Below are 19,862 nucleotides of genomic sequence, written 5' to 3'. Positions count from 1 at the left end.
CTCTCCCAATATTCATCTCCTCACGGATGAGAAGAGCAATTAGTTCTTGAAAATCAGGAAAGTTCTCTTGAACTCAAACTAGCTCTACTCCTTTTGCCAAGACCATTCAAGGTTATCGAAATCATAGCATTATTATCTACTAGTGATTCAATAGAAGCAAAGGCATCTGCAAGTCCTTTAACCTTCATTTAGTAATCATTTATACTCAGCTTTCCTCTTGTTACATTATGTAGCTCTTGCTTTAGTTGCATCTTCCGAGCTTGGGTGTTTGTGATGTACATCTTCACCAAGGTATCCCAAGAATCCTTAAACATACATCCACCACTCCTTAGCTCTTTCTCGAACCAGAGCTCTGACACCATAAAGAGAATGGGGGGGAGAGAGAGAGCTCGAGTTCCTTGCAAGCAAACACTCACACACACAAGAGAGAGAGAGAGAGCAAGACACGAGAGAGATGGATGGCTGAATTTTCTTTTATCTTCTTCTCTTCTCTACAACCATAAACTAAAGAGATAAGAGTACATACTTGTTAGCCATTTGGCCTTCTCTAAAGAGATAAGAGTACATACTTGTTAGCCATTTGGCCTTCGGGAAATTTTGTTGTAAACACCTCTATCCACGGGCACTTATTACTCTGGCTGGATAGAGGTTTTTTCCCTGTGGGAACACACCCTTGTGTGTTGGTCCTTGAGCCTTAGAGTACTTAGAGTACTTTGTACTTTTATTCCATATCATTATAAAGTACATTTTTCAGCATGTCTTTCTCACGTTTTTCTCTCAAAGCTCGATTGTGTGTGTGTGTGTGTGTGTGTGTTGTGTGTGTCGGTGCGAGAGTTGGAGCTACTGCTGCCCGCGCCCTGCCTGTGCGCCCTGCCTGCGTCCTTTTGGCTGCCTGCTTCTGTCCGCCCCAGTGCTCTCCGCCTGCCCTGCGTGTTCCCTCCTTTAGCTCTTTCCTTTTTTTCCCCATCGTTGGTCGCCTGCCCCCTTCTTGCTGCTGTTTTTTCTGCTCCACAGCCTGCTGCTTGTCCGCCTTTAGCTCGCCCCTCCCTGCCCGTTTTTTTGCTCCCTGCCGACTGCTCATGAATATTTTGCCCTTTCTTTTTCATCCCCTGCTGGTCCTTTGCCCGTTGATCTGTGTGTGTGTTGCCAGTGTTATTTCCTGTTTTATACCCCTTGCCTTCCTTTTCTTGTTCTCTTCCCCCCTCATCATGGCTTCAGATGCAACCTTGTTAACCACTTATGTGCGCAAGGAGCGCACTCAGGAGGTCAAAAGACGATGTACTGATTTGATTTCAGATGCAAGTATGGATGCAGAGGCTCAATATGTTTTTGATACTCTGAAAGAGGACTTCCATCAATCTCGCCAGGATTGGAGCAAGCCTGTTCCTCAGGTTACTTATAAATTGCAGCTACCATCTCTGGTACAACCGCTTAAGAAGCTCGCACAAACTGCGGTCATTATCTTCTTTCCAGGAAAGATACCATCTGCCAATGATGTTGTGCAATGGATTCAGTCTATCCTTGGTGGCTCTTTTGTGGAAGGGGTGTACTTTGCCTCCCGTGGGTTTTATGAAGTTCACCTCACCGATGCCTTGCAGAAGCAGCGTGTGCTTGAATTTTCTCCTTTATTTTATGGCAGGCAAATGGTACATGCTATGCCATGGTCCCCCAATAAGGACTATCAAAGTCTCATACGACATCATTGTCCTGTCTGGGTGGAGGTGGTTAATTTTCTAGACTATATGCGAGAAGAATTGCCAGGATTGGCCGCTGCACTGGGCCAAGTTATCTGCCCCCCTCGCTCTGTTGGGAATCGTAATAGATTCTGTATTTTGTGGGACACAGATACCCCTACCCTCCCCTCCATTGCAGTCGAGGTTGAAGGGTTGCCAATGGGCCAAAAGTACTTTGAATTGAAATGGGGAATTTTTGCAGGTGCTTGTTTTTCATGCCATAAGTACGGGCATCTGGCCTCTGAATGCCCTACTGTCTTGCATCCCCCTCCAGCCACCACTGCTATACCTTCTCCCTTGGTTCAGCCCACTCATAAGCAAGAGACTATTGGGTCCAAGAATTTGGATAAAAATGCCTCCAAAGTTGGGAAAGTGGCTTCGCAAATGCTACCCACAGCTAAAGGCAAGGACAAAGGTAAAGAGAAAGAGAAGGCCCCTGATAATGATGGTTTTTTACAGCCCAAGAGGGTGTTGAGGCAAAGACCCCTTCAATCTCGCCACTGGGATGCATCTACTCCTACTCCAGGCCAAGCCTCTACCTCAGCCACTCCCCCGGTTCTTCTCAATTGGGTTGGAGTTCTCAAAAAAAACATTCCTGTTTGTGAGTCTGAGGAAGGGTTATCCTTTGACCCAGGGAAGGAAGGGCTGCAGCCCATGATGGCTGATGCTTAAGCACTCTTTTGTTGTATATTCTTGGTCTCCTCCTTTGTATATATCCTCATGCTTGACAAACTCCATTGTGTTACTCATAATGTACAGGGCCTCTGCAATCCTTCTAAGTGGAGGCTAGTGTGGAATTATGTTTTAACCAGGCAGCCGGACATTCTCTGTTTGCAAGAACATAACCAACATTCTATGGCTGGCCAGGCTGGCTATTTTGGGGGCTATGATATCCACTATGCAGGTACTAAGCATTTCTCGGGTCTTTGCATATTGGTCAGACATGAACTGCAGCCCCAGCTTGCCTTCAATGATTGTGATGGCAGATGGATGGTGATTCAATGTGATGTCAATGGTGAATTTGCCTCTGTTTATGCCTCGTAGACTTCTGCTTCCAGAGCTTCCATGTGGCATGCTATTGCTTCTTACCCATGGCGATCTTGTGCTCTTCTTGGCGGAGACTTTAATAACTCTCCCATGCCATCAGACAACACTACTCATAAATCTCATATGATCCCTTCTGAAAAGCGATCATGGGAGGAGTTACTTACCACGACACATGCACAAGATTTATGGACAGCCATGCACACTGGAATAGTGGGCTACACCTATCATCATAATGCCTTTACTAACTACTGGGCTCGCTTGGATAGATGGTATTTACTGCATGCTCAACAATATACAGATTTCACTCTTCATATTGAGGTTGATCACTCTCTTGGTCTCTCTGACCATGCTCCTTTATGGCTGAATATTCAGTTTGGTCAGCCCTGGGATGACATGCCTTTACATTCCATTCGGATGAAACATATCAATAAAGGATACCTGCAGCATGCACAATTTCAACAATTGATCCGATATGCCATAATTCCTCTTGCAGCCCATGCCCATTATGACTGTAATTTTGCATGGCAACGCCTTGTGGACAGGCTTCAGCATGCTATTCATGAATATGGGAGTAATTTCATGCCTGACTGGAGAGCTAAAGTTCAGCATGCCAAAGCAGTAGTTCAGTCCTTGACTGCACATTCCCAATTGCAGCTCCTCTCCTCTCAACAAATGGACACTCTCTCTCAGTCAACAGCTCTCTTGCAAGCTAATGACCGACGAAAATTGGCCAAGTGGCAGGTTCGGGCAAGGATGACTCAATTCATGGATAAAGGCTGCTCTTCAAAATCTTTCTTTCAAAGTTACATGCTTCCAGGAGGAAGACCTCTTGCCTCAGAGTCCGTAAACTGGATGGTGAATGGACTCGGTCTTTCTCAGAGCTCCAACATGAATGCTTTTCTTATTTTCAGAAACTGTTTGTACTCTCTGCTACCACTTATTTGCAAGAATTACAAGCTCGGGATACTCTTTTACAGCATGTTCTTCCCATTCTCAACCCACAGGAAGCTCTCAAACTTGATATGCCTTTCACTGATGTGGAGCTTGATGATGCCTCGTCCCATCTTAGCACTGGTAAGGCAACAGGGTATGATGGCCTCACGGTGGAATTTTTTTTACACTTTTGGGAAGACCTTAAAGGTGTTATCCTACAAATGATTAATGAGGCTTGGCATACAGGAGTACTCCCCCAATCATGGAAGCATGGCATAGTTAAACTCATCCCCAAGCGGAATTTGTGTGAGCATCTCATGGATTGGAGGACAAATCCAGCCTCATACCTCTGCATCTATATTTGGCATGTTCTTTTATGGCCCGGACACATTATGCAGCCCTATGATGTGGTCCGCCATCTTGGTTACCCTATTCGCTAGTACATCACTAGGAAACAACAGTTAAAGTGGATTTTTGACAAACTTCATGCCAAGCTCCACTACTGGAAGCTCTCCACCTGGCCACTCCATGTTAGGCTCCTGATTATCCAGTCGATTATCATGGCCTATGTTCAGTACTATTTGCCTTTGATACATTGGACCTCTCAGGACATTTCTGCTTTCATGTCTCATGCTATGGAGCTATTATGGAAAACAAAGTCTTCTGCTAAAGCTTTAAGACTTATGCGGATGGCAAAAGTTTGTTCCCCGAGGATGCATGGCGGATTGAATGTGCTGAATATTGCGCATCATGTCTTGGCAAGGAAAATTCCTCTCCTACTCACCTTTTTTCGTCAGACGCAGCCATGGACTCATATGCTTGCAACCATGTGCACAGCCTTACGCACTTCTGCACATGGTGCATGGATTACTAATCACTGGGAGGTCATTTTGGGCAGATTTGTAGGTTCTATCCTGGGCTGCCCTTTTGCCACTTCACTTATTTGCGATTGGAAACAGGTCCTTTCGCATGCTCATTGGGCACCCCTCCTTTTGTCTCATGCCAATTCCCTTCGGCAGGACAGCATTTACTGGAGTGCTGTTTTTGATTCTCCATTGGCCCTGCAAGAGCCGATTCGGGCATACAATCTCAACAAATTGGGGATTAGGTGCATAAATGATGTTGTTGATGCTACTGGTCAAATGCTTTCCTTCCCTCAGGCTATGGCTTCCTTTCCACTAGCCATGCATCACAGGTTCATTTGGGGGAAAATTGCTGACTTGTTTTTGCAGCCTTTTCTTCCCATCCCTCCTTTATCTAATAGGGACAGATTACAGGATTGGCAGTTACACCTGGTGGGCTCAAATTCTCGTCCTGTTATTCTTTCTGACCTAACGGTTAGGACGACATACTCTCTCCTCCAGCCATCACCATGGATTCATTCACATGCTAATTCTCTTTGGCATATGACAAAATCACTTGCTTGGTGGCGAAAGAATCTTCGCAATTTATGGAGGTGTAAATTGCCTCTCAAGCAAAAGCTTTTCCTATGGCGTTGTCTTACAGGTTCCTTATCTGTGGGGGTCACTCTTGCTCAACGAAGGATTGCATCTGCTTCTTGTCTTCGATGCATGGCCCCTTCTGAAACGGTGCCTCATTTGTTTTGAACATGCTCCAGCACTAAGGCCTTCATCCGCAAAATTTCCATGTTACTTCGCCTTCGTTTCCCTAACTCTTTTTTTGGGAAACACTTTTGGCTTTTTGGCATACTCCCTACAACCACGGTCCATTACTCTTTACTTTTGTACTGGGTCAGATATTGGGCTTTCTGGACCATATGGCAGGATCACAACATGAGATATTTTGGGAAACCGTTTTTGCAATCTTATCAGTATTTTAGAAGCTCCTTACGGCAATCTGTTTATGATGCTTGCCACCAAGGAGATCTTCATCAGTCATGCCTGGAAATAGTTTCTCTTTGCTTTTGATTTCCCGTTGAGGCTCTCCGTTTTGGAGACTCTCATGTAAATTTCTTTTATAATATATTGTTCATGGATTTACAAAAAAAAAAAAAAGTGTGCGCGCGCGCGCGTGCGTGTTCTCTTGTAGAGCTCCCCCACCATAGCCAACATTGGTATCAGAACTGTTTGCTGGTTGTCCATGTCAGCTGGTCATGTTTTAGCCGTGTTGCTTGCTAGTCGCGTGCAGTCATCTTTCAGCTGCCTGTCATTCAGATCTGTAGCAGCAGTCGCCTGTAGCGCCAGTTGCTTCACTGCTTGCTTCTTAGCGTCGCTTGCTCCAGGGACTTCGCCCAGCATTGAATTAGCAAGTCCCCAAATTAATTTTTTGATTTGGGGACTTCTGCCAGCGCTGCCATAGCAATTCCACTTGCTCCGCCCGTCGGTGCCGCTGGCACCACCGTTGCTAAGCCAAATTTCCAGACCATTTTTTTTTTGTTGCACATCCGTATTCCTTGTCCTTTGCTGAGTCTCCCAAGCCGAAGCACACTTGAATCGGTGCCCGTTTAGGCCATTAAATCATCTGTGGAAATTTTCAGCTTCTCCACAAACAGAGCTGAATCAAGCCTTGGCTTGAACCCGGCATTCCTCGTGCTCTCTCTCAATTCACTCGGCATCAAAATACAACATTGCGACACCCATCTTTGGGGTCTGTTTTGGTCATCAAGCCTCCATTCAGATAACTTTTCTATCCCTACACTTTGTCATCTCAATACATTTGTAGGTCCTTGTCCTCATCAATGAATCATTGGGCATCACAGAAGCCTGCCTTTCAGTGGACATTGAGGGTTTGCAGTGCATCGTGCAACGAGCTTGGTAAAGATTGCTAGTTACCTTCGAGACATGGTTAATAATGATGTATTTGGGATGCTCTCTTTCGAGGACAAGCTTGATGGGACTAACTATCCCATGTGGGCATATATGATGAATCATGTACTAGTTGCAAAGAATTTGTGGATATATGTATCTGGTGCTGAATTGAGGCCTGCAGGTCCCGCATTTGCAGTTGGAATCCACTATTGGAATGAGTGATTCTGGTTCTAGTGGAAGTGCACCGCTTGCAACTTATTCATTTTACACAAGAACAACTCAGATGGGATGCTAAAGATGAGCAGGCTCATGCCTTGATTGCATTCTCGTGTAGATGACTTCCTCATATCCGTTCATGTACTTCTTCTAAAAGTGCATGGGATATACTTGCCTCTATATATCAGATCCGCAATGAAGCTCGTTTAGCTTAACTCCTAAAAAAGCTTGACTTGGAGCATGTGACTGAGGGTGATTCTATGGATAGATTTCTCACCAAGGTTAAGGATTTGTGAGAGCAGCTAATCAATATGGATGAGGTGATACCTGACAGTTTACTTGTCTCTACGGTTCTTAATGGTTTACTTGAATCCTATGAAGGATTTGCTACCACTCTTCGTCTCTTGATGAAGAGAAATACAGATTTGTACACATTTGATGATTTGGTAGCTCTCTTGTTACAGGAAGAGCAATCCCGGTCCAACCGGAACAGCATGATTGTTGGAGATCAGGCTTTTGTTGCCTCCTATCATGGCAAAGGAAAATTTGGGGTTGGTTCTAGTGCTAAACTTAAGGGCAAAGCACAAGCCCATTTAGATCCTCCTAAGTCTAAAGAGGAGAAGACTGAGAAGAAGAAGAGATGCAACTATTGTCGAAAACTTGGTCATGTAATTGAGGAATGTAGGAAGCGTAAAGAGAGTGAGAAAAAGAAGTAGCAGCAAGGTCTTGCTGCAACTACAGGCGACAGTGCGGAAGAGGCAACTTTTGCACATGATGGCTATGCCTTGACAGTCACATATAGTGATTTGCTTGCCTCTTGTTTGTCATTGTCGGATGCTGATTGGTATTTTGATTCAAGTGCTACAAAGCACATCACTTCGTGCAAGAAACTTTTTGCTACCTTGAGAGATGCACCATCAGGTGGTACAGTTCTATGTGCTAATAATGCATCATATGCCATTAAAGACATTGGCAATGTGGCGTCGACGTCATGTAGTGAGGACACATTTACTCTTGTAGATACTTTCTATATACTTGGAATTCATAAAATTCTTATTTCTGTCTCAACACTTGCAAAAGCTGGTCTCAAAATCTAGTTTTCTGATCATTGCTGCGCCATTTATGACATAACAGATTCTGATGTGCTTATGCTCTTTGGTACATTGAGCAATGGTCTTTACAGGCTTGACATGTATGACAAGAGTAGTGATTCTCATGATGATGCTATGGTTGCTTCCACATCTTAGGTTATGCGGGACATTGAGCTATGGCATGCTCGTTTTGATCACCTTAATTTCCCTTCTCTTATGCGTTTACAGCGTCAGTCTCTGGTTCATGAGTTGCCACCTATGCAAGTCCCACACAAGCATGTATGAGAAGAGAGGGAAGGATCCAGAGGAACATAGACTTATTCATCATAATGAGATGGTGATTCTCAGTTTGTCAAGGTAAAAGATCATTGAGGATTTACCACCATTTTTTATAGTCTAGATGTAGGTGAATCAGCTTTCCAACAGTTTCTCCCTATGGCTGAAAATGCTTGCAGCCATAAGCTCAGGACATTGTGTACAGATCGAGGGGGGAATATTTGTCACATGAGTTCATGGCGTTTATGTAGTCACGTGGTATTTCTCATCAATGTACTACTTATACACCACAATAGAATGGTGTGGCTGAGTGCCATAATCGTACACTTGTGGAAATGGCCAGATGTATGCTTAAAAGCAAGGATTTGCTATCTAGATTTTGGCCTGAGGCGGTCATTTGTGCTAACTATGTGTTGAATTGCTGTCCCATTAAAGCGTTGAAGTCTATGATAGCCTTGAGGCTTGGAATGGCAGAATTCCTTGAGTTACTCGTATGCGTGTTTTTGGATGTCTAGCTTACGTGCATGTACCGGCACAACAGAGACAAACTTGAAGCAAAAGCATTGAAATGTATTTTTGTGGGGTGTAGCAGGGAGAGCAGGGGATACATGCTTTATATACCTTTCACTAGGAAGATAAATGTGCCCAGAGATGTCATCTTTGATGTATATGCATCTCAACCCATGCTTTCATGTAGGCTAAAGCCATCAATTGATGCCCTAAATGTCTTTGATACATTGCTGCCATCATTTGGTATAGGTGCTGAACGTGTTGAGCCTGCTTTGGCTCCAAATCAGCCCCTTGTTGCTGTTGAAAATCAGCAGCTAAACATTTCCGATATTGCTCTAGACCATGGGTGATGCATTGGTTGAAGAGGATGCAGCAATTCGTGATTCATACAGAGTTCCCTGTTGGCTCATTGACACCTTGCGTGACAGTAAGCTGCCTACACTTATGCCAAGTCGTACACGCGCTACCTCTCGACATGCATCTCATTTTATTGACACAGCTCTTGTTGCTACATGTAGTGAGGAGCCACTTTCTCATTTTGATGCATTGGAGAATGATAATTGGGTTACAGCCATGTGTTCGGAGTTGGCTTCCATTGAAAAGAATGCTACATGGGAATTATGTGACTTGCCTGAAGACAAGCATGCTAGAGGCACAAAGTGGGTGTATAAATTTAAACGTAAGCCTGCTGGCTCGATTGATCGCCACAAGACTCGTTTAGTCACCAAAGGGCATCCTCATGTGATAAGTATGGATGTGGATGTATGTGAAGAATAGAAGTGGATGTATGTTAAAGAATGGATGTGGATCTACCATACGCACTATTGTTGCATTGGCTGTGCACAAAGGTTGGAACGTGCATGAGTTGGATGTCGAATTTTTTTTTATGAATGGTGATTTGTAGGAGGAGGTTTATGCATCACAGCCTCCTAGCTTTGTTCAAAAAGGTGCAGAGCATAAAGTATATAGATTGCGTAAAGCACTTTATGGCCTGTTGCATAGCCACTTGTTGCCTAGGTCTCCATGATGGTTGTCGACTATAGGCTAGATGCCTGAGAAGGCTGCCGACTAAGCCCTTCTTCATGATGATGATGAAGATGCTAATGATCTGATGACACTGATGATGTGCTGCTGCTACTGATAATGATGATGATGCTCCTAAAGCTGATGATCTAATATTGATGGAAATGACACCTATATGCTGTCCTAATTGTTGGATTAGTTAGGGATTAATGATGTTCATGCAAAGGATTAGCCATGGCATAGGCGTGCACGTGACATTCCCTTCTACTAAACTTGATGACAGGGTGGACACTCTGTCTTCCTTCCTCCCTAGATTGCTATTGACTTTAACCTTCTACTTTAATTGACTTTGATTTGAACTGATATTTTTGTCTGAACACCTTCACTCCTGATCTCCACGTCCAAGTCTTGCTGAAGAACTGAGCATCTATTCCAGTGCTGTCCCCATGCGTGCTATCCCTTACCCTTAACGCCGTGGCGGGTCACCCGTTGGAACTGATCATACCTGTTTCTAGGCCTGTGGAACTGATTTCAGAGCTTAATGATGTACTGGTTATGCATACATACACTCAGGGAATGCTTCCTTTGGCTTCGCTTGTTTGCAGACCACTCCATGTGCTACCTTGCTGCATTCTTGCTGGAACTGTGCACCTTCCTGGGGACTTATGCTTAATGGGCTGAGCCTCAATGCTCTGATACCATGTTGCATGCACAGAAGCCTTGCTGTACTGATCCACAGCCCTAAGCTTGATTAAGAACAAGGTGCTGATTTAAACATGATTAAGACAGAGGAGAGAGAAGAAGAGAGAGATTGGTGTCGGGGTTTTCTTTGTATTTTATATGGTACAAAAAGGTGGCTTAAATGCTTTTACATGGCTGAGCCCTAGGTCAGTCCCCAAAGGGGTGACCCTTGGCCTTTACATGACTTCTACTGACTAGTAGACTTGATGTATGATGAGAATGACTTGATGTTCTGCTGAATGATGACTTCATGCTTTTATATTAGGCTGAGGTGCTGGTTGGTCAGCATATGCTGCTGTCGGCCAGCCTTGGACATGGAATATTCACTTTAAGCAATATTGAATGCTGTGCCTGCTTTGCTCACTAGCTGTCCTTCAACCTGTTGCATAGCTGCCTGCTGCCTAGATCTCCATGATGGCTTCCGACTATAGGCTGGATGCCTAAGAAGGCTGCCGACTAAGTTCCCAAGCCCTCCTCCATGATGATGATGAAGATGCTAATGATCTGATGACACTGATGTTGGGCTGCTGCTGATAATGATGATGATGCTGCTAATGCTGATGATCTGATGCTGATGGAAACAACACCTATATACTGTCCTAACTGTTGGAGTAGTCAGGGATTCATGATGTTCATGCAGAGGATTAGCCATGGCACAGGCGTGCACGTGACATTGAGTATCGTCTTCAGTTCAAACTTCCGTAGAGGATATTGGTTCTGCCAAACTTCCTTTCTTATTGGTTGGAGGACTCTGTGTAGTTTGAGATATTCTTCTCAAGAATGCACTTCGACAGCACTAACAAAGAATGTGTGTGCAAAGCCGAAGCTCCAATAGCATTCAACTAATGGCAGAAAGGGAACTTCTTTACTGGAGTGGAAAAAGGAGCTGCTTGCACTCTTAGAGGAACTGGAGGGATAATGAGAATTTGGTGAGGGCAGGATTCCTTTAATAGTCCTAGGTGCAGCCTGACCAACAGGTTACCTGCTAAGGGATTGTCGGCCAAATCTGTGGGCGGCTGAATATGGCACCCTTTCCCTGTGGCTGTCCAAATTTGGGTACGTCAGCTACCCAAATGCAGCCCACACGTCCATGCAGCGCTTCCTCAGCTAGCCGCCTCCGTTCACTTTGAATTTCAAAGATTGGGTTACAACTTTGTGTTGTACTTTGTCACATAATTTTTAGGCCTTTGTATAGGAAGAAATAATTATATTTGGGCATCCAGGCTGCTCAACATTGACTTTCCTCATAATTGGGGGTTTTTAAAAATTGAGTTAGCATAAGAACCCAAACATGGCTTGGCAGATTGGAAGGGCCAGATACATAGAGGCTATGTATGGTACTCAGACCTTTCGTACTCAGTTTACATGCATCATTTGGGTAGGTATTGTACATACTTTTATGGTCACATGGGCATGGACCCAGGGACCTTCCAGATCTGCACAAGCCGCACTGCTTTCATGAGGGAATGGGATCGTGGGATTTTTTTCTCTTCCACTTCCTTAGGTACTGGCTCCGCACACTGTGCCTTTTTGGTTGATGACCTGCCTTTTGCCATGGTCTTACGTAATAAATAAAAGTCTCGTCAAACACATACCTGAGAGGGAATTGTGATTTTTAACACTAATATCGATAAACTCGTGTCTAGACATATAGAAACTTTTTTGAAGTTTCAAACACTATCCATCTAATGTGACGGGCTTTGCAGGTTTCAATCTTGCAGGTGGCATCTTCGGAGCTAGTCTTTGTATTTGATCTAATTACCCTATCCAAGAAATTCCAAAACACACTAAATGGTTTTGTCAAAGCTATATTTCATGCACCGAACATATTGAAGCTGGGTATGTCCCTTGTGACACAGTGCTTGTATTTTTTCACCCACTTTTTTTTTTTGAAATCTGGGTAGTCACTAGGATAATATCTAAGGAAGAAAGTGTTATCACTCAGGTTGTGGATTTGGCTTCAGGTTACGCTGTTCATAATGACTTGGAACGGCTTTTGCATTCCTACAAAGAGATAGAGGCTTTCAGAATCTGTGAATCGGTGTTGGATTTACAAAGGGTTTTTGGTCGACAAACCAAGGGTGGTCTTTCCGGTCTTGCAAAGGTATTGATAGAACCTGCTTCTGTGTATGCTGCCTTTTTGGCATTTCATGCACCTTTCATGATTTTCCTTTCTCTACACCCTTTTTGCAGTTATATGGCTTGATCCCCTCCATACCCTTAGGGCACAGACTGTCTACCATTCCGAGTGGGTGGGAGATGTTGGAGTTACCAATGCCATCAGCCAATCCTGGCAGACTGCCTGGATGGAGCTCCTTTGGCTCACCCCAAAGCAGAAGGAGCTGCACCTCTTCATCTATTTCCACCTTGTCTTCGCAACAGAGAGGGGTGTTTGCAGACACCTCCATAGGACTGAGATCTTGCCTGCAAAGGCAAGTGAGCAGGCGGCTGAAGAGTGGGTCTATCTCTCCGCCCGCATCGGGAGGAATACCTTGAACAGCTCCGACCCATGAGGATAGTCACTACTCCCCCTCCAAGCCCGCCGCCTTGAAGATGCCATGACCCATGGAGAGCCTGGTTGTGGCATGTCACCTCACCTTCCAGCCATGATTGCACGCCTATATCCGCCCTACCGGGTCTATGGTCCTTTACTCGAGGCAGGATTCCGCTAGACCTATCAACCCTGCTGTCCCCACAGCAAAAAGAGTTTTTACTTGATGTGCTGGATGGTGACATGTTAAAGATCAATGTCTTACGGTCCATATTGTAAGACTTCTGTTTACCCAGAATGCGAGCAAGTGCTTATGTGTATGCTTTTAAGCAATATCTGAGAATGATTGGAAGCCCTTGATTGAGGATTGAAGGGCCTGAGAATATTTTGGAAAGCAATGCTTGAGAATCAGTGCTCATGATTGAATCCCATGGCTTATTTTTTTGGTAGAATGCAAGCCAGTCAAACCATGCTTCTTCGCTTTTAGCTATGGGGCTTTCAAGGTATGCTTCTTTGCTTCTTTGCTTTTAGGCATGGCTATCAAGGCATTCAAGCCATGCTTGAAGCCATATGTATGGCCCTTTTCAAAAAAATGCCATGCTTCCAGCCATGCTTTAAGGCATGTGTATGACCCTTTTCAAAAAAATGCCATGGGAGGCTTGGAAACAGGCCGCATCCAGGCAGTGTGTTGAGACCTGTTTCTTGGCCTCCCATGGCATTTTTTTTGTTGTTTAAAGTCAAGCCATTTAAGCAATGCTTCTATGCTTCTTTGCTTTTAGGAACTGGGTATTCAAGCGAGGCCTTACTATGCATGTGAATGTTCATCCCAGGTAAAAAAATGGCAGGCTGGCAAACAGGCCACGCCAATGCAGTCTGTTATTCCGGCCTCTCATGGCATTTTGTTTTTTCATTAGAATGCAAGCCATTCAAACCATGTTTATTTTTTGTTTCTGACTGGCCTTAGTGATAGAATGTGCAGCGGAAGAAGGGAAAGTGGAAACACAAGAGAGAGAGTGAGAGAGAGATGGAGAGGAAACATAGGTGAGAACCTGCTCTCAATAGCATCATCCAAAGTAATACATGTCCCGAGCAAGAGGGGAGAAAACCTCGTATGTGAGGGACTGCAGCAAACAATGCTAAGCAAGCAGTGAATAATGAGGGAGGCAAGCCAGCTATATATATGCCCACATGAAGGCAGCCAACTAGGGAAAAGATCCTCCACGACTAGGGAAAAAAGCTCAAGACTCCATAAAATGGGGAATAATATGGGAAAACATATGTGAGGGGTGACCAACCCCTCTAGCTAACATGGTCAGCCCTAGAGGCTAAAATAGGACACTAGACAGGAAGTCAGCAGCAAGGGGATGATGTCTAACACCCCCTCTCAGCACCGGATGCTGAGTGAACTCCAAGAAGCCAGAGATGCCGTCCTCGATCATAGATGAAAGACTGCAGAAAAAGGTACCAAGAAAGCTCCACAAGCAAACTCCTTAGCAACTCAGCTACAAAAGCAACAGAACAAGCTGCCAGGTACACTGCTCCTCTGGAAGAAAACAACCAAGTAGGTTGCGACGTGCTGCTCCAAATAATGGTTCCAAACCCAAGTGTAAGAACACTTCCCGAAGTCGAATGTCGTGTATATACAACTCCATGAGGGCAGTCGGCTAGCTACAGATAGTGCCCACGACTGAGAGAGCAGTCGGCCAGCAGCCCAGATGCCCACGCCTGAAGAAAGTCCAGTCGGCCAGCATTGGGGTGCTCCTGGCATCACCTAGCAGCCCTCCCACCACTAGGAAAAAATGGAAAAAATACGAGGAGTGTGGAAAAATGATATACGGGCGGGCACACCCACAACAGAGGCCCTGGTGTATACAAATAGACAGGAGATGACTTCTAACAATCTTTTCTACAGAGTCTTTACATCTTGCGATGCCGATCTTTTTAGAGAATGCGTTTGTATAGCATTTGGCTACTCTTGGTACAGATTTGGAGCAGATTGACTCTATTTCTTTTGAGGGTTCCTGTGAGGAGCAGCCTGCTTCTCCAAGGATTGATTATCTACAAGATCTGATCTTGGTTGGTTATGAGGTTTTTTATACCGCCCCTCAGCTCCCACCACTTCCTTATTCAGTTTTTCGGGATCTTGTGTATAGAGAAGAGTTTACACACCTATCTCTCTGTGTTTCTTGTGCTGATTATTTTCTGCAGTCTACTTGCTCTTGTCTACCCAAGTTTGGTTATCATTTCCGCTGCATATTCTGACATGGTATCAGAGCCCTGGGCTCTAGGAGATCTTGGGTGTTTTTCTGAGCAAGAGGGGGAGCAACAGGTTGCTGATCGGTGGACTATTTCGGGCTGAACGGGAAGAGAAGGTGCAAGAGGAAGGCGGGCAAAGGGGCTGGATAGCCACTTGCATATTTTCAGATTTTCAGATTTTTCCCACCCACCCAACCTTTCAGGTTACTCTCCGAGATGGCAGATTTACTAGAGATGGCTGAGAAGCACGTGAAGATTCCGACTCTCCCCACGTTCCCAGTGGATCGTCAGTTGGACGGGTCCAATTACGGCATCTGGAAGGTCATGATGGAGTCAGTTCTGGAGTCATATGACCTTGCTGATTTTATTATCATAGGGGTGCCACGGTCGGAAGCTGAGGAAGGGGAGTTATTATCGACGAGGAAGGACCGAGAGGCACAGGCACACATGTGGGACCGTGTCAACGCCAGGGTCCGGTCGTTTATATTCCTCAATTGCACACCACAGGTGATCAACCATGTGAAGCACATGACGCTGGCGAGAGGCATATGGGAGCACTTGGCTTCTTTGTACAACAGGGTGTCACACCCATGAAGCGGATATCCTTGGAAGTGCAGATGCGGGTTATGAATCCTGCAAAGTCCTCGACGATGCGGGAACACATTAACAAGCTGCAGGCCCTTCAGCAGGAAGTCCTTCAAGTTGGGAAAGAGATCTCATCCGAAGATATGGCCATCACGTTACTTTCCCACTTGCCTGGTCAGTATTCCGCTTTCTATTCCTCGTTGATCACGAGTGGCAGGCTCAACACCATTACTTGGGAGGAGCTTGTGCCAATGGTCTTGGACCAGGAGGAACGTTTCACGAACCCTCCTCATGGCGGAGGTTTGGAGGCCTTAACTGGCCAATGGTCGAAAGGCCGTAATACCAACAAGGGCAAAGGGAAGGCTTCACCGGAGAAGTCTTCTGAGAAGAAGCGTGATCCTGAACGAGAGAAGCTGAAGGCCGAAAGATCGTGTAATGATTGTGGCGAGAAAGGCCACTACTGGAGGAAGTGCCCTAAGTGGACAGGGAAGAGTGCTGATTCCTCAGCCTCAGCTGCGAAGACTCCGGCATTTGTGCACTTGGAGATGGTGGACTCCGATGCTTCATCATCTTCGAGCGAGGAGGCAGTTGGCTTCACCGCAAAGGATACCCGGGAATGGATTCTCGACAGTGGTGCTTCCAGGCACATGACTCCATCCCGTGACTTCTTTCTGGATCTGAAACGGCAGTCAGGTCGTATCTTTATTGGCGAAAACTCCACTATTCCGATTCATAGTGAGGGCCGGATGGAGATTATTCCTGACGGCAAGGGGGGCAAGCATGCTTCCCGTGTTCTTTATGTCCCTGCTTTGGGTTTTCATCTTCTGTCAGTGCATGAGGTATGCAAGACTGGCTTTTGGGTGGAATTTGAGGAGCATTCAGTTGCTCTAAGGGACTGTGAGACAGGCAAAGTTGTTTGGGAAGGCGGTGTGGAGAATGGCATCTACAAGCTCTCTGCACTCTCCTCATTGACAGGCTCTCAGGTCGGAGATTTGTGGCACTTTCGTTTTGGCCACTTAAAGGTGGATGCTTTGCGGCGCGTCTTCCGGGACCAGATGGTGGTTGGCTTGCCAGATGTTGGAAATAGGTAAGGATGCTGCAGTTCTTGCATACGTGGTAAGCAACACCGGGAATCCTTTCCGAAGCAGGCTTCCAGGCGGGCTTCGAAACCATTGGAGTTGATTCACACTGACTTGTGTGGACCATAGCAGATACCATCCTTGGGAGGATCTCTCTACTTCATGCTGCTTGTTGATGATTGTACTAGATTCACGTGGGTCTACTTTCTTTCCCAGAAGGACCAGACTTTTGCTCGGTTCAAGGATTGGCACGTGATGGTGGAGAAAGAGTCTGGATTTCAGGTCAAGACTCTTAGGGCTGACAAAGGAGGTGAATTCTCCTCGACTGTATTTTTCCGGTTTTGTGCAGATCATGGCATCAAGAGGGAATTGGCCAATACCGGATCGCCTTCGGAGAATGGAGTTGTTGAACGTAAGAACAGGACTATGGTAGAGATGGCGAGGACCATGCTGGAGCATCGTGATCTTCCTTGTCCACTTTGGGGTGAGGCTGTGGCAACAACTGTCCATACCATTAACCTCTCTCCGACGACTTCTGTACCCCATATGACTCCATTTGAGGCATATTTTGGCAGGAAACCCGATGTCTCGCACTTCCGTGTCTTTGGGAGTGACGCATATGTACATATTCTGAAGAAGCAGAGGGGGAAGCTTGACTCCAAGTCCCGCAAGCTGGTATTTGTGGGGTATAACTCTCTTTCCAAGGGATACAGGCTGTATGATCCAAAGAGGAACGAGATTGTTGTCAGTCGGGATGTGGTCTTTGACAAGCATGTTCCAGCATCCACTGTCGAGGAGCCGCCACTTCTTCGAGATCCAGAGGAGTCTGATGATGATTCCCAGTCTACCACTCCAGTTGATCCACCTCAGTCATCACAGGAGGTTGAGCCCGCAGCTGGAGTTGAGCCCCCGCGACCACAGGAGGCTCCACGATCTGTTCGAGTACCTAGGTGGTTGTTAGACACCCTTCGGGAGTCAGGTGTCACGGAGCTACCCTGCGAGTGGACCACAGAGGACGGCCCTCGAAGATCACATCGAGTCCGAGATAAAAGCAACATGGCGGAGCTTCTTCAGGTGAACTATGCTCTGATGTCTCGTATCATGCGGGATAAAGAGCCCACTTCCGTAAAGGAAGCCCTTTCACAGGATACTTGGAGGGAAGCCATGCAGGTGGAACTTGACGCCATCGAGAAGAACAACACTTGGGAGTTGGTACCAAGGCCGTCGAAGCGGTCAGTCATTGGTGTCAAATGGGTCTTTAAGACCAAGTACGCGTCTGATGGGTCGGTGGACAAACACAAAGCGTGGCTAAAGGTTATGCTCAGAGGCTAGGCATCGACTACGAGGATACCTTTGCACCGACAGCGCGGATGACCACGATTCGGACCGTTCTTGCCCTTGCTTCTTCTCAGAGGTGGCCCGTATACCAGATGGATGTAAAATCTGCGTTCCTTAATGGTGACCTGCAGGAGGAGGTGTACGTTGAGCAGCCTCCAGGCTTTATTGTTCCAGGATCGGAAGGGATGGTTTACAGGTTACGTAAGGCCTTGTATGGTCTTAAGCAGGCTCCGAGGGCTTGGAATCAGAAGATTGATTCCTTCTTCATTCGGACTGGATTCCAGAGATCGGTTGCAGATCCGAACGTGTATCTCTTTCGGGAACGCGGCATGGTCTCACTTATCATCCTTTATGTGGATGATCTCATTCTCACCGGCGGTCATGTGGAGCACATTGGAGTGACGAAGGCTGCCTTGTCAAAGGAGTTTGAGATGACCGACTTAGGCTTACTCCACTTCTTCTTGGGATTGGAGATCTGGCAGACCCAGAGGGGGTTTTTCGTCTCTCAGTAGTGGTATGTTCATGAGTTGCTTGAGACCTTTGGGATGGAGAACTGCAAGCCTATTACTTCGCCGATGGACCCGAACACAAAGTTAACCGTTACAGATCCTTGTGAGCCAGTTGATGCCTCGCAATACCGGAAGTTGGTTGGTTCATTGATCTGGTTGCTGAACACCAGATTGGACTTGAGCTTCTCCGTGGGGCTATTGAGCTCTTTTATGCAGACGCCATTGAAGACTCATTGGGACGCAGGATTGCGGATCTTGCGGTATCTGCAGAGTACGAAGGATCTGGGACTCTTTTACACAGGAGGGAATGGAGTCAAGCTCCAAGGTTGGAGTGACTCAGATTGGGGAGGAGATCCAGACACGAGGAGATCTACTTCAGGATACACTTTTACCCTCGGCTCAGGAGCAGTTTCTTGGAGCAGCAAGAAGCAGCCAACTATTGCCCTTTCTTCGACAGAGGCAGAGTATCGGGCTGCTTGTGGTGCTGCTTGTGAGGTTGTATGGCTGTGGAGGCTGCTAGGCGAGATTGGGTTTCCACAGAGGGAGCCCACAGTCATCCAGTGTGATAACCAGAGTTGTATAGCTATTGCTCGGAACCCGGTTTTCCATGCCCAGACCAAGCATATAGAGATACAGTATCACTTTGTACGTGAGAAGATCTTGGCGGGTGACATCTTGCTACTTTATTGTTCGACGGAGGACAATGCGGCGGACCTCTTCACGAAGTCTCTACCTCAGGCTACGCTCAGGCGGCACTCCAGCTCCCTGGGGTTGGTTTCACAGCCAGGAGCTGAGAGGGGGTGTTAGAAGTCATCTCCTGTCTATTTGTATACACCAGGGCCTCTGTTGTGGGTGTGCCCGCCCGTATATCATTTTTCCACACTCCCCGTATTTTTTTCCTATTTTTCCCATTTTTTCCTAGTGGTGGGAGGGCTGCCAGGTGATGCCAGGAGCACCCCAATGCTGGCGGACTGGACTTTCTTCAGGCGTGGGCATCTGGGCTGCTGGCCGACTGCTCTTGCACCAGTCGTGGGCATCAGGCTGCTGGCCGACTGCTATTTTATCAGTCGTGGGGTTTTTCTCAGTCGTGGGCACTATCTGTAGCTGGCCGACTGCCCTCATGGAGATGTATATATTGCCCCTTAGCCCCCACCACTTCCTCATTCAGTTTTTCGGGATCTTGTGTATAGAGAAGAGTTTACACACCTATCTCTCTGTGTTTCTTGTGCTGATTATTTTCTGCAGTCTACTTGCTCTTGTCTACCC

At 46.2% G+C, this 19,862-nt stretch overlaps 1 protein-coding gene across 4 annotated transcripts in view; it reads left to right on the top strand.

The window, feature by feature from the left end:
- The window catches only part of LOC147615703 (uncharacterized), a 139,626-nt gene that overhangs the window by 20,697 nt on the left and 99,067 nt on the right, over window positions 1–19,862 (top strand). For all 4 annotated transcript variants that reach the window (XM_086778272.1, XM_086778270.1, XM_086778271.1 and 1 more), the window contains exons 6-7: window positions 12,045–12,177; window positions 12,303–12,442. In XM_086778272.1, coding sequence (XP_086634398.1) covers window positions 12,045–12,177; window positions 12,303–12,442 — 273 coding nt within the window. The remainder of the gene's footprint in view (window positions 1–12,044; window positions 12,178–12,302; window positions 12,443–19,862) is intronic.

This window comes from Cibotium barometz, chromosome 39 (assembly GCF_041138505.1).
Source record: "Cibotium barometz isolate CiBa-2024 chromosome 39, ASM4113850v1, whole genome shotgun sequence".
Lineage (NCBI taxonomy): Eukaryota > Viridiplantae > Streptophyta > Polypodiopsida > Cyatheales > Cibotiaceae > Cibotium > Cibotium barometz.
The sequence above is the reverse complement of the archived record's forward strand: the minus strand, read 5'-3'. Positions and strand labels throughout refer to the sequence as shown.